Source organism: Pinus tabuliformis, chromosome 1_2 (genome assembly GCF_031772625.1).
Source record: "Pinus tabuliformis cultivar Carrire ecotype Pingquan chromosome 1_2, CPIR1, whole genome shotgun sequence".
Taxonomy (NCBI): domain Eukaryota; kingdom Viridiplantae; phylum Streptophyta; class Pinopsida; order Pinales; family Pinaceae; genus Pinus; species Pinus tabuliformis.
In genome coordinates this window covers 718086462-718101524 of record NC_142298.1, presented here as the reverse complement: position 1 = coordinate 718101524, position 15063 = coordinate 718086462, and the positions used below count along the sequence as shown (strand labels likewise).

Below are 15063 nucleotides of genomic sequence, written 5' to 3'. Positions count from 1 at the left end.
TGATGTTGTTACTGTAAAATCTAGTTGAATCCTAATAAATGTGTTTTCTCTGCCACTTTTGGTCAGTTATTGGGGTTCATAATGTCGAATGAAGGGATTTGTATTGATCCCTTCAAGCTCGAGGTAATACTTCAGTTTCCTCCTCCATCCATAGTTCAATAACTTCTAAGTCTCTAATTTAAAGACAATTTCTTAAGGAGATTTATTATAAATTAAGCTAAGATTATGAAAGGATTTATGATATTACTGAAGAAAGGAGTCTTGTTTGTTTCGAACTTTTGGGATACGGTCCCTTGGGGTCAATTTTGTAATATTTTTTGTTATTTTTGTCAAGTCTCTGCATTTTGAGTGGAGCGTGAAGGTCGTTAGAAGTCAAAGGGGCTTCAGGAAGGTCAAAGCCCCTTAATTGATTAAGAAGCTAATTCCTTTTGTGACCCATCCATGGTTTCAAAATCATGGTATTGTAAAAGAAGATGTTATAATGAGTCATAGCGAGTAATAGGAAATAATCAATCTTTGAAGATCTATGTATGGGCAAGTGATCTAAGTCAAAAGAGTTTGTTTTCTATACATAGGCAAAGGGGAAGGCTCGTACAGCTGTGTGCATGGAGACCTTGGAAAGTTCACAGCTACGTGTGTGGGCCACTACAACTGTGTGCATAGGGAAGAAATAGTATGTAACAAAAGATCTAAAGTTAATAAAGACTATTTTGGAGCAATGCCTCTGTATCTGTGCCTTTATGCTTACTTCTGCATTTTTTGTGTATTTGTTATATTTTTTGCATTTATGATAAGGAACACTTATGAATGCTTCAAGCAATTGACGCAAAGTTATAAGTTGTTATCTGTAAGTTATCATAACTTCTGATTTCAAAGTTTAGGGTTCACAATGATCTGGATAAGGCCCTATAAGTAATAGAAACCCATCACACACACCTCTGGATTCCGAAGCCTAGTTTCTTTCTCCACTAATATTGCCTTAGGTGAGATTGTAGCCTGTGATATGAAGGTTGTTTCCGAAAGGGCCAGTAGTGTAGGGTTTTGTTGGTTGGCACAACTAACTCTGAACCTGGGTCCAGACCCTCTCAAGCCAACAAATGGTTATGTTGCCAGGACCAAGATCTGTCTAAGGAATTTGTGATGTTGAATAAATGGTTCCCAAATAAGAAGGAGATCAAGAAGTGGATAGATTGGAAGCTACACGAATTTTCACCCCTCAAAAACATAAACTTGAGTCTGTTGAAGGAAGATTTGTTGAATAGATAACTATATATAGATGAACATGAAATTTTCCTCTGCTCTTTTCCATGCAAATTATACCAATGGTTGTCTAAATTGTTGGATAGTCAAGTTATGTGTAAGTTGGATAACCCTATTATGTGGACTCTAGAATTGGTAAGGCGCATGGAAGCTTCAGATAAAAATATCGCGAGGGTTGTCAATTACAATATTGATAACATTTTGGGTGGAATCATTACTTAGTCCACGATCGATACATCTATATTTATAGCAAAGTTGAACATTGGTTTTTCAAAGGACCAAGAGATATGTATATGAAGTCCCTGAAAGCTTGGATTAAAATGCTATTGTGCAAGAAAAGGGCTATGCCATTGAATTAATGCTTAGAAGAGAATTGAATGGTACTATGCGAAGTGGAAAGACATTTAGAAGAGATATAGATTTTGGTGCTGAGTACAATCCTCTGTTGGGATTGTTTGATAGTGGAAAAGAATGTAGTATTTTGAAAAACCCTCTAGGTGCATTGCAGATGGTAAATCAAGGTATCGTGGGAATATGACATCCATCCACTCCACCAACACCATCACCTCCACCTCACACACCTACACCTACACCTCCGTCTTTGCCTCCACCTCCATTATTCAACATGTCCAACGCTATAAATATGCACATATTCAAAGGTCTTGGGACAAATGACCCTAAAAAGTTTTAGTTTGTAGCAAATGTTGTGTGGAAGTCACAAAAAATTACGAATGATGACTTGAAGAAAGCGTAATTGGTCACAGCATTACAAGATAGGGCGTTGAGTTGGTATATTAAGTATTGTTCAACCCATCTGAATGTGACATTGAAAGACATGAAGGAAATGCTCAATAATTAATTCAAGAAGCCTAAGTTGCAAGCCTAGTCAGTAACAAAGGTCAAAGAGATCCAGCAGAAGGTGAATGAGTCGCATGGGAATTTGATCAGAGGTTGAAATGTATGCTCCAACAGGGTAATATGAAAATCACGGATGAACAACATAAGGACTGGTACATTTCTTCACTATTGCCCAATTTGAGATTTCCATTGTCGGAGAAAAATATTAGAACACAAACTGAGGCCCTAGAGATTGCTATGAAATTAGAATCATCGTCTATTTTGGATATGAATCTAGGAGTAGAACAAATTCATTCATAGTTGGTTAGCCTACATATGGAGTTACAGAGCCTTAGGAAGCAAAAATAGGTCCAGAGTGAGGTCCACGTAGAAGTTTGGTGCTTAAAATGTAAAGGCCATGGTCATGATAAGGATCATTTCCAAGTGTATAAGAACTACCTAGTTGGGGGAGGTCATGTTCCCTTGAAGCCTGAGAATATTGCTAGGAAAAGTACGGGTGTGGTACCGCGGTGCCCTATTTGTCAGATTACAGGAAAACATACAACGGATAATTGTCATTTACTGCAGAAGTTTGTGTAGAATCCCGAACAACTATTCTATAATTTTTGTAAGTCTGTGGATCAAGACGAACACAATTTCCATAGTTATGAATTAATGATGGACAAAAAACCAACATAGAGAGTACGTATCGAAGCTTGTCCTTAGTATCAAAGTGTAACTGCAGTCTGTGGAGGATTTATGGGTTGAGGAAGAGGACGAGGAGGAGGGGCTCGAAGAGGTTGTGGCCAGATCATTTGTTACAAATGTGGAGAACCAAGTCACTTTGCGCAAGATTGTTAGAATCCAACGCACCCCTCATGTAAATATTGTCAATAGTTTGACCATTACATAGAGGATTGTCCTGTGCTCATGGTGAAGATGCAAAAAAAGAAGACCCAGACTCAGCAGCCTACCCAGAAAATCTTGATGATGAGATCAGAACCACGCGATGGTCCTAGTGTTAATATCGTCAAGTGAAGTGACATAGTTACCAAGGAGGATAAACGGAAGTAACCAAAGGAAAACATATGGGTTCACAAGGCCACTAACAAGGAACCTGGATTTGATGTAAATAAAGTAAAAGAAGCATTTATGAAAGAAAAAGGGATCTTCATAGACACAGGAGCTTCTACATTAACGACTCAAAGTACGTGCACAAAGAAACCTGAAGGAGTCAGTACTCTGCTAGAAACAGATCCCTCATTGCTAGAATATTTCCTACAGACCTGAATGATGATCCTAAGGGACAACAAGGAAGTAGAAGGACTATAGTAATTGATAGATAATTGCACTAGTAAGAATGAGCCACTAGCAGAACAATGTGCAGAACATAAGGTGAACAATAGCAAGAAAAGGATTGGTTGCAAAATGAGGTTGACTGCCCAGATTGAAGATTTTGAAATGGACCAGGTAGTTCTTGATTTAGGTTCTAATGTGAATGTTCTACCAAAGAAAACTTGGGAAATAATGGGAAGATTAGCACTGCAGTGGTCCCCGATCTAGCTGAGAATGGAGAATCAGCAAAAGATTATTCTTATCGGGTTTGTACATGGGGTGACTCTGGATATTGAAGGCGCACATGCCATACCTGACTTTGAAGTGATTGAAATAGTGGATGATAGTAACCCATACCCAACGCTACTTGGAATTGATTGGGCATTTGATATCAATGCAATCATCAACCTAAAAAAGTGCAGTATGACATTTGAAAAGAAAGAACTTAGGGTTATTATGACATTGGATCCAGTCGAGGGTACGTGGCATACTAAACCCGCCCATGATTATGATGAAGAGGATGATATTGGGAAATTCTATAAACTTACTACATGATATGAACATTAGATCAACCCTATGACAGATGGTTGATTATGTGGGAGAAGAAAAATTCCTGTAATTCAGATTCAAATGAGGAGCTTGAACACTGGAAAAATAGTTTGCATGAGGTCTTGTCACTACGATGCAACAAGCTCACAAATTCACTCTGATGTATATCCACTGAGGTACCCAACTTAGTGTAATATGATTGTTTAGAAGATGTTAATTTATTTCTAGAAAATTTTGAAAGGGATGTACTGAGGAACATCAGTTCCATGCATTAGACGTCACGCTGAGAGCTACGCCTACAAGATGGTGGGGTACAAATAAGAAAAACTTTGTAGATTGGAAGGAATATATATGGATGATGAATTTTCTATTTGGGTATGCCAATACCCACATTACAGAGAAATATACAGGGAAGGCCGATTTGTGTGAGCATATGGATTGATGGACGAAAGCATGGGAAGAGGAACCACAACCAAAATGGCTTCATATATTCTACCACACTTTGGATACGATTCCAATGAACTGGTATTTAGAAATGGAGCTATGACATAGAACCACAGAATGAGATATCTTGAAGGAAAGTTTTCTACTCACTTTTATCTCTAAAGATGGATTTGTGTGTATTTATGAAGCCTTATAGGAGATCAAAGCTACAATATTCCTGAAGAACCTGTTGCATGGGTACAACTAGATTGGACTACGCAGTTGTGCAATGCACTTGAATGCTACAATGTAACCACTGAGGAAGGTGAAGAATATCCTACGAACATCAATATTCCTGATTCGGAAGGATAGTACGAAGTCACAGGGCTTGACATGAAATTTCATGATATTTCACAACCGTTGAAGACCCCATAGGTGAATATTGGATCTGAGGTGTAGCCAAAGTTTGCAAACATAAGGGACTATCGAGATGAAGATACAGTGGAAAAAGTCGCAGAGCTACTACGGGAGTATCAGGACTTGGTTCCCACCAAGTTTTTTGATTTGAAAGGGATAGTAGGGGATTTGGTCATTATGAAGATCACTCTAAAACCTGATAAGAAGCCAGTGTAGTATCGCCCCTAGCAGTTGAATCCTTTGTGTAAAGAGAAAGTGCGTGAAGAATTAAATAATATGCTTGAAGCCGATATTATTGAAACTATCGAGGAATCAGACTGGGTTAGTCCCATGGTGGTTTAGGAAAAGAAGACGGGGAGTGAGATTTGGATATGCATAGACTTAAGGAAGTTGAATGATGCTTTTGTTCACGATCCATTTCCTACGTCAATTATAGATGAAGTACTAGAAAATGTTGGAGGTCGGGAAGCCTATTCATTTACTGATGGGTTCTTAGGATACCATCAAATAAAGATAGCACTGAAGGATAGGAGTAAGACTATCTTTGCTACTGAATGGGGTTGTTTTCAGTACATAATTATGCCTTTTAGACTTAAGAATGCCCCTGCAATCTTCTATAGGGTGGTAGTCACAACCTTCAAAGAGTTTATTCACAAGTTTTTATAGGTTGATTGCAATGATTGGAAAATGTTTGGGTTAGTAAAGAGACATGACGCTAGTTGTTTCCTCATGTTGGATACTTGTCGAAAGTATCATTTATCCCTCAATCTAAAGAAATGCATATATTGTGTACCATGTGAGATATTGTTGGGCCATGTTGTATGTAATAATGGTTTGATTGTAGACCGTGCCAAAACTGAAGTCATTATTAATTTAGAACCTCCAGATAATGTCAAGCAACTACGCATGACGTTGGGCCACACATGGTATTACAAAAAATTAATTAAAGCATATGTAGAGGTCACTGCGCCCATGGAAAAATTGTTGAAAAAGGATGCGAAATTTTGCTAGGAAGAGGATTGCTGGAAAATATTGGATGTATTAAAGGAAAAGATGGCCACTGTGACTATTCTAGTATTCCCTGACTAGAATAAGGAGTTCCACATACATGTAGATGCTTCCTAGATAGCAGTAGGAGTTTTGCTAACCCAAACTGGTGAAGGTGAAATCGACGATCCGATACGGTTTGTGAGTAGGAAGTTATCGAAGGAAGAAAATAATTATTCAACCGTAGAGCGCAAAGGATTAGCAATGATGTATGCACTATAGAAATTTTAGCATTATTTGTTGGGTGCGCACTTCAAGATGTATATAGACCATTCTTCTTTGAAGTACCTAGTCAATAATGCTATGTTGGGGGAAAATTATGTTGATGGTTGCTACTCTTCCAGGAATATGAATTTGAAGTAATTGTGAAGCCAGGGTGACTGAATGATGGACCAGACCACCTCTCAGGTTGAAAATAGTGATGAACCTACAAATATGGAGCAAGGCTTACGTGATGTGCAGCTCTTTGTTGTGCGTATCACAAATGATCGTTTCACAGACATAATCTCATTCTTGCCTGCAAGTACAACTCCTGAGCAGTATTCGACAATCCAAAAGAAGGAATTAGTGGTCTCGGTTATAGATTTATCTATCATTGCAAGACACACATATAAAATGGGGTTCGATGAAATATTGTGGAGATACCTTCTGGATTATGAACGACAAAACATTCTTGTTGAAGTGCATGAAGGGGTTGCAAGAGGAAATTATGCAAGAATAACCACTATGAGGAAGATCCTACAAGCAGGACTATGGTGGTCGACTATGCATAAGGATTCCAAGGCTTATTGCAAGCCATGTGACGTATGTAATAAAAGGGGAAGACTATTGCGAAGGGATGAATTTCCCTTCAACCCAGAGGTGTCATTACAAGCATTTGATAAATGGGTGATAGACTTCATAGTGCCAATCCAGCCACTGGGAAGAAGATAGGAGCAAGATACATCATTACAATGACCGAATATCTAACCAGGTGGGTTGAGGCACAGCTTGTAAGGGATTGTAGTGTAACAAAAACTTTGAAGTTCATTTTCGAATACATTTTGTCTTGATTTGGTTACCCTAAGATCTTGATGAGCAATAGAGGTTTGCACTTCTTAAATGAGACAATTTTTTCTTTCCTCTATGAATTATAGATGTATCACTAGAAGAGTATGTCGTATCAACCTCAATCAAACAACATAATTGAAGCCTTTAACAAAATCCCGAAGAACGCCTTAACGAATATTTGCAATGCGAAGCGAAATGATTGGGATGTGTGCACACCAGTTGTTCTATGGGCATTTATAACTACCTGCAGAAAGTTGATGGGATAAATGTCATATATACTGGTCTATGGACAAACATTTGTAATGCCAATGGAGTACATAGTGCCCAATTTGCAGATTGTTGCAGTTATAGACATGGTCCTTCAGGATACCATGGAAGAACGCCTCGTGCAACTAGTTGAGCTGGAGGAAGATTGCTTCTTGGCATGATTTCATCAGCAGGTGTAGAAGGATCATGAAAAGGCATGGTATGATCTCCATATCAAATAGTGCACCTTTAATAATGAAGATTTGGTATTGTTATATTACAGTAAGTTCACAAAGTTTTTGGGGAAGTTCCAAATACATTGGCTGGGGCCATATCTTACTAAGGAGATTATGGATGGAGGCACAGTTCAACATGCGAAGATAAACGGGGAGTTGCTTCTGGGAAAGGTCAATGGGAGTCGGTTAAAGTTATACAGGGCTAATCTCGACTTTGCACAATGAGTATGTGGATGCAGGATAGTCTTATTGCTCCAGGTAGTTACAAGGTAGTGCATGACTATAAAATACACTGGCAAAAGGAAGGTTGGGTCAAGCAAAGTGCTTGCACGATGAATCAAGGCAAGGTGCAGAGGAGAGATGAAATGAAGGAGCTACACTAGGATGGTGGGTCCCACACAGCCTAGCCAAAAGGTGATCATTGGAAGCACTGTAACTGATTGGAAATCATTGGAAATCTTCATATCTTTGGAAATCTACTGCCAAAAATGAATTAATGATAGGAAATTGGAGGGAACAGACAAATTTGAATTCAATTGAGCTATAAATATGGCATCCTGCTCCATATTTGAATACTTTTCTTCATGATAATTTTCCATAAGCTTTGGTGCCTGATTTTTCGTTAAGATAAGTGTTTTATGTGTGACAGTGACTGGGGAAGGATTAAGGAGAAAATTTCACAACTAGGATTTGTAAATCTAACTTACTGGCAGTGAGAGATGTTCATTAAGAAGATGACTACAACTCGATCCGAGACAAAGCTAGCCCAACCTGTACCCACAGGGTTGCCTACTATAGTGCCCAGGTCACCACAACCTAAACCATATGCTTCCATGTCAGGAGATAAGAAGCAGAAAAAGGCTCAATAAGCACATGTGTGACAATCACCGCAGAAAAATCCTACAGAAATCCACCAGAAGGGGAAGATGGATAGGTCCAAATAGTTGATAGAGCCCGTGGACCTAGATGAGGAAGAACTGCATGGAGGAATAGAGGATAGTGCTGTAGAGGAGGTTGAGCCAATAACTCGGCTACCTCCATATATACCACCACTAAAAGCTAAGAATAAAGTACCTAGGAACCCAGATTCAACAATGTTCATGATCTCGATGCCTTTGCTACCAAAGAATGTGTTGCTTGAGGGAAATTTCCTGGCCTAGATATCATACTTGAAAATGGAGGATTGGGACCTAGAGGATCACATGAAGTTCCCATAATTGGCACCGAGTAAGTACCTAAAGGAGGTATACTATGAAGAGTCAGACATCACATGGCTTGAACCGCTGAAGTGAATGGCTGGAGTTTGGTTGGGGATCCTAAATATGTTATGGGTGTCGCATTTTAGTCCCATGACTATTAATACAATTTGTGTGTGTCAATTATTAAAACTAGTGCATGATGGGTGCCTTTCGTTGGGAGGGCCCATCCCTATCACTAACATGCTGATCCATACAATAACCTTGCTGCCTTACCAAGGAGTGGACCCTACGGAGGATTTCGTAGGAAAGTTGTTGGAGAAGAGGTTGGTAGATCAAATGAAGAGTGACTTCTTACTATTGAATAAGTCACGATGATATGCTATAAGTTCCATATCTGATGGCACGGTGCAATTTGTTGCACAAATCTTGGCTAGCAAGATCTTGAGGAAGTGTCGCATCAATGAAGTGCTAGCGCGAGTAGTCTCTTTGGCTATGCAATGCGCCAAAGGAGTCTGGTATAATTGGGGTCGACATCTGTGTCATGAATTTATGGAGGACGCGAAGCCCAGGATGAGGGCAAGGAATTCCACTACGCGTGGTTGTTATTTTTTATTACATTGGTGACCTAGAGGACGCTTGAAGAGCGTCAGTTCCCTCAACAGGACTCAGATCTACTTGAGGCGGCGAAGTTTTCTTCGTTGTGGGCCACCAAAGACCCTGAGCGAGTTATGGAGATGAAGATATTTAGGGTCTTTTTGATTCAAAACTGAGAATAGTGATTAACCAATAGCCAAGGTTATCACCAAGTTTGCATGTGAAGTACCTCAAGGTCATATATTTCAAGTCCAATTTCAATAATCTCCACATACACGTAAAGAAATATGCCCAGGGCACATGGAACAAGTTTCCATACTTAATCATTGAGCACAATATTTTAGGGGTTCTTCGTAAGTGGCCAAATGACTGGCTCACCCCTTCTAATGCCAATGTAGGTACGAGTAAGATTGTTGAAGGTGCAGCAGCGTAAACAACAACAACAACCACAGTAGCAAAGGAAAAGAAGCAGGAGGCACAGAAGGCTTCCACTAAAGAGAATGATGCAAAAAAATAAAATTTCATGAAATAGAAAGAAGTTGTTGCAACACAGAAGGAGGTGACAAAATAAATGGTCTCTTCCAAAGAGACTGATGCACCAAAGGAGAAGACTGCCACTACGTCACATGCCACCATTGAATTCAGCGAGTCAAAAATAGAACACACACATGGAACAAGTTGCCATACTTAGTCATAGAGGAAAACATTTTAGGCGTTCTTGATAAGTGGCCAAGTGACTGGCTCACCCCTTATGATGTCGGCACAGGTACTAGTAAGACTACTAAACCTACAATAGCATAGACTCCAACAACAACTACAGTAGTAAAGGAAAAGAAGTAGGCATAGAAGGCTTTCGCTAAAGAGAAGGATGCAGAAAAATAAAATGTTGCGCAGCAGAAAGAAACTTCTACAATGCAGAAAGAGGTGACAAAAGAAATGGTCTATGCCAAAGAGACTAATGCACCGGATGACAAAACTACCACTACGTCATGGGCCACCATTGAAATTAGTGAGTCAGAAACAGAGAAAACTAATGTTGAAGGGGAAACCGAGGGTGAAGAGGAAGGGGGTGCAGACATGGATTCCCTCTTCATCCTTAAGAAGAGGTAGAAGTGGAGTTCTATAGGGTCGTGAAAAAACAAAAAAATAGACAAGACAACCAGTGTGATGCCTTTGGTCCTCACAGAGGGGGACTTTGACAAAATCAATGATGTGGTCCGCAATGCCATAGAGAATCTTTAGTTCCACATCAAAGAAAAATCCCAATAAATGTTGGGTATGATGTAGCAGGGCCTGCGAGAATTGCAGGTCCAAACAAGTGTTATTCAAGTGAGCATGGGATAGGTGAGCTTAAAGCAAGCGAGTGTGACACAAGTGAGGGGGTCGGACTTAGCTGCAAAACTATTGTGGACCTCCACACAATGCAACTACCAGGGGGTTCATGTGCACCAATTCAATAGAAGGAAGGGTGTACCTATTACACATGAAGGACTTGAGTCTGAATATGGCAGTGCTTCCCATTCAAACTCTTCACAAGATGCATCAAGGGCTGTCAAATGTGCTCAGAATTCAAGAACAATGTGCACTATTGATGATCAACAAGGTCAAAACCAACAGTCAATAGATGTTTGAAGAAATGGTGCAGTACCATAAGGAAAGGGAGGAGGTAATGGCACTAAGTTAGCATCTTGAAGCATTAATAGTGTAGGCTTGTAGTGAGCTTCGAAAGCTCCAGATTCCAGTAGATTGGACCCTGTAGAGAAGATTCAGTAGTTAGTTGTTGTAGTAAAGGAGTAGAAGGAGGAAATCAACAAAGTTAGATTTTAGCTACAGCTGTAGATCTCTGAGATCCAACTCAAGCTACAGCCAACCACTCCTCTAGAAGTCAGAGAGAAGTGTGAGGCTACAATAAAAGGGGAAATGGCTATCTCAGAAGTTGCGCTAAGTTTTTCGAATAGCTCATGGAACTATGGACCTCACTACAGGAGGATTTGATTTTGTTGAAGACTTAAGAAGATATCAAAGAGAAGTAGAGGTTATTCGATGAAATTATGTGAACAGCATGAACCTTAGCACCAAATTAAAGGTTCACTAGATCGTAGAAGGGAAAGCTCATCCATAGCAAAATTGACGAGCTACGTCAAAAAGAAGCAATTATATCTTCAAGGATAAAACCTTGGATGGATGAGGCAAGGCAGTTGGCACTTTTAGTATACAGAAAGTTGAAGGCCATGCAGTGGATGCAAAGAAATATGGGCCTTGCAGTAAAAGGCACCACCACAAAAAAATTAGTTGAAGAAGTCTATCAAGCTGCTACATAGGGGACAACAGACCTAAAAGTATTCAAGATAGAGTATAGTGAGTTGCAAGTGAAGATCGAGGAACCAACAATAGAGTGACTCGAGGACAACTCATGAATTTGTGTTTGGGGCCTATTGGGACAGGGTCCCCTAGGGTCAATTTTGTAATATTTTTTATTATTTTGTAAATTATTTTCATTTTGAGGAGCGGAGTACAAACATTGTTAGAATTCAAAGGGGATTTAGGAAGGTCAAAGCCCCTTAGTTTTTTGAGAAGTTAAGTTGTTTTGTGACATGCCCATGGTTCACAGACCATGGTATTGTAAAACAAGATGTTATAAAAATGAGTCATGGAAGGTCATAGGAAATAATTAATCATTGAAGATCTATGTATAGTGGTGGGCTCCAGTATTGTAGCAATAATGCTACACCTCCTGGAGCTTCCTTCTCTAATTTTATCAACCCGGTAGTTCGTAACAAACTTGGAAGCGACGGTGCTGTATGCACAAGTACTAGCTCTTGTCGCAGCTGTCACTTGGTCAGCTGGCACAAGTCCACTAGGGCTCAAGCCAACTTCTATGAGTTCTCAGAAGAAGCTTTTTAACTGATGAACGAAAGCTATCTCAAAGGAAATTAACCTACTGTAGGAAGGAACTGAAAGCCAACAAGAAATGAAAACCCTAGCAAACCCTAATTCTACCAGCTAGTCCTACTGATGCAAAGGTGGGAATGCAAACTACTGAAAGAGGTGCCATTACTTCTAGGAAGGTGAGATGCGTGTGTCTAGACTACTTTGATCTAAAGAAAGCATATTTTTGTATTTTGTTCAAGTTGTTGGAATTATTATGTGTGTTCTTCTAACTGGGTCTTGACTGTGCAGGGATAGATCAAGGAGGGAAATGCTTGGAAAACATCAGGAAGGCTCCGAGAGGGTCTAAGGAATCCCCAACATCCTTTCAAAGAAGTTTATAAAGTTCAGAAGCTTGGCAACCGTGTTTACAAGCTTCTACAGGAAGTCTGCAGGGGTTCTACAGGATGTTCAGGATTTCTACAAGAAGTTCACTAATTCCTACAAGATGTTCTGCATTAGGATTTTTGGGTGATGGATGAGTGGAAGAGGCTATATGGATGGACAGGGAGGTATGAGGGGAGCTTGTGATGGCTTATGGACAGAGAGATGAGATGAATAGGGGGTGTGCAAAGCTGGTTTGTCTAGAGGAGGTTAGAGGAAATGGGAGGGCAAAAAGGTAGAGTCACGTGGGTGATAGAAGAGTTAGGAGGCAAGGGGTCTAACGGAGAGATGAGTGAACGGTATAGGCACGGCTTAGAAGGATAAGGGAGTGAGGGAGTAGGACTGCACAGTGTAAATGAAACAAATCATCCATGTCTTGCACATAACCGAAATTTCATCAACCTATTCTAACTGTTTTTATGAAATCACAGAACAACAACGTGATTTTGTAAGGAAACTCTTGCATGGTATTGAAGCAAAGATTCATTCCACAAGATCTGAACGCATGGATGCTACTGCAAACGAGAACATTGCATCAAATCTTGCATGAACGTATAAAACAATGTTTTTGGTTTGTGGCACGGTCTGCACAGTCTCTAAATAGAGGTGGAAGTGAGCGTGCAGTCAACCCTTTTTAGAACTCTGATTACTCCAATCTCCTTACACTAATCTAAAATACTAAAAGCAACTTTGTTCACAAAACTAACCTACTTAATCACACCAAGAAGTTCAACTCAGCAAACTGTGTTTCCAAATACATGTGAAGGAAAAGAAATACAATGCTGAAAGAAAAGTAACAATACAAAGGAAGGAGGCCTATTGCTCTCAGGTTGGGCCCAACCCCGAGAGCTATGGCTCCTCTAAGAACTTAGAACTGAACTCAAATCTTCCTGCTTTTCATTAAAAGATAATAGTCATAATTCAAATAACATGCCAAAAATGGCTTACAAAGAGCAAAATAGAGCTATCAGCTCGTAATCTAGAATATGCAACAAAGTTTCAAAAGTCCCCATCGAAGGCTACAGCCTCATCATTTATACATTACAAGGGCCAAGATGGCCTCCTAAATTAGTGGGGTTTGGCTGTCCAAACTAAGAGTAATCTATTGCTTCCTCACAATCCGTTTGGCTGCCTTCTAGCTCGGTGGTGGTGGCTGTTGGAGCTCGGAGTTGGGTGTGGAGATCACGAGGAAGGCCATTCAATGCTATGGACAACCTTCCTACAAAACCTCAATCCCATCTTGGCTGTCTCCTAGCCCTCATATGTGTGGTTTTGCTCCATTACATGTCAAAAAACCTGAAATAAACATGTGTTAGCCAGCTAGGAATAGTGACTGCCCTCATTCGTACTAATGACATAAATATACTAAAAGATGATGCATAAGTTATGAAAAATCAAGGGTTGAGCAAGGGTAGTTAGGCAAAATGAGCCCAAAATGTTACCAAATTTGGGGCTCATCATCACCCCCAGCTAAAATGATTGCTCATCCTTGAGCAGCTAATCCAGCTCCTCATCCTTCATTGCCTTTACTGCCACCCTCACATCCCAAGCTTCTGCAGTAGTGTCCTCCTTACTGACATGGAACCCAGCCTTTCTTTCCACCTCTTCCCACTGTTCATGCTCATCTTTCTCTATGCTGCCTTCCATCAATACTAACAGCAGAGGTGGGCTTAGCTTGAGGCCAATCCAGCTGGCCTGGAGGTTTTGCATGGATTTCTTATAAAGGGGCACCCGTACTAGAGCTTCCCTCATTCGAGTTGGGGTATGATATTCTCTGATTTTTAGACTGTGGGCCAATGTGTTCCATCGGCGGGTGCAAGCGTGAACACAGTTGTCCCCTAGCAGTCTCTCCATATCCTCAAAATGCACTATGGCCTGGTCTTGCCGATCCATATATTTCAATGAAGCTTGAGGGTCGGTGGATAAGTGTTGGTGTGCTGATATTAATGCAGTTGGATCCCCTGGTTTTGCTCTAATTAGTTATGGCTCATTCAGCTCTCGGTTCATGACCGCTTTGGCTTCTGGTGCTCTTTTGTATTCATGGTTCAACCATGAGGCAAATGCCATTAACTGCATATCCCCTAAGACCGTGCTGGGATCCCATGAAGTCACATTAGGAAGGGCCAAATTATGGAGGTAGAACTCCGATAGTTTGGCCTTATCCTCTGATGAACTGGTATTGCATAATTCAGTGAAATGCTGCGAGTCTTGGAGCTGAGAGATAGCCCTTTGCACCAAGGTATTGATTTGAAATTGTAGCCATTGGTCTCTTAGGTACAGGCCATAGGATTTGGCCGGCTTTCTGCATTGTATAGCATCCATGGCCCAACTGGCCATGCAGGCCAATTGTGCCTCTTTCTGCTGCAGCTGTTGTTTGAGAGCTTGCACCTCAATTTGTGCTTGCAGTTTTGTTTCCTGTAGATGCGTGGTTGGCTCTCCAAGACCGATTTGTAGTTCCTTTCTGCCTTATTGTTCTGCTGTGATGTCCCCTGAGGATGTGTTTGTTCCTCTCCTCAGCTCCTGTAGCTGCAATCTAAGTTTTTCGTTTTCTTCCTGTA

The 15063-nt window shown here is 40.4% G+C and overlaps 1 protein-coding gene across 1 annotated transcript in view; it reads left to right on the top strand.

Annotated features, from left to right (window-relative positions):
* Nucleotides 1–7625, top strand: part of LOC149207759 (uncharacterized) — an 82145-nt gene extending 74520 nt beyond the window's left edge. Inside the window, exon 4 of the mRNA XM_089398138.1 lies at nt 7448–7625. Coding sequence (XP_089254264.1) covers nt 7448–7625 — 178 coding nt within the window. The remainder of the gene's footprint in view (nt 1–7447) is intronic.
* Nucleotides 7626–15063: the final 7438 nt, after the last annotated feature.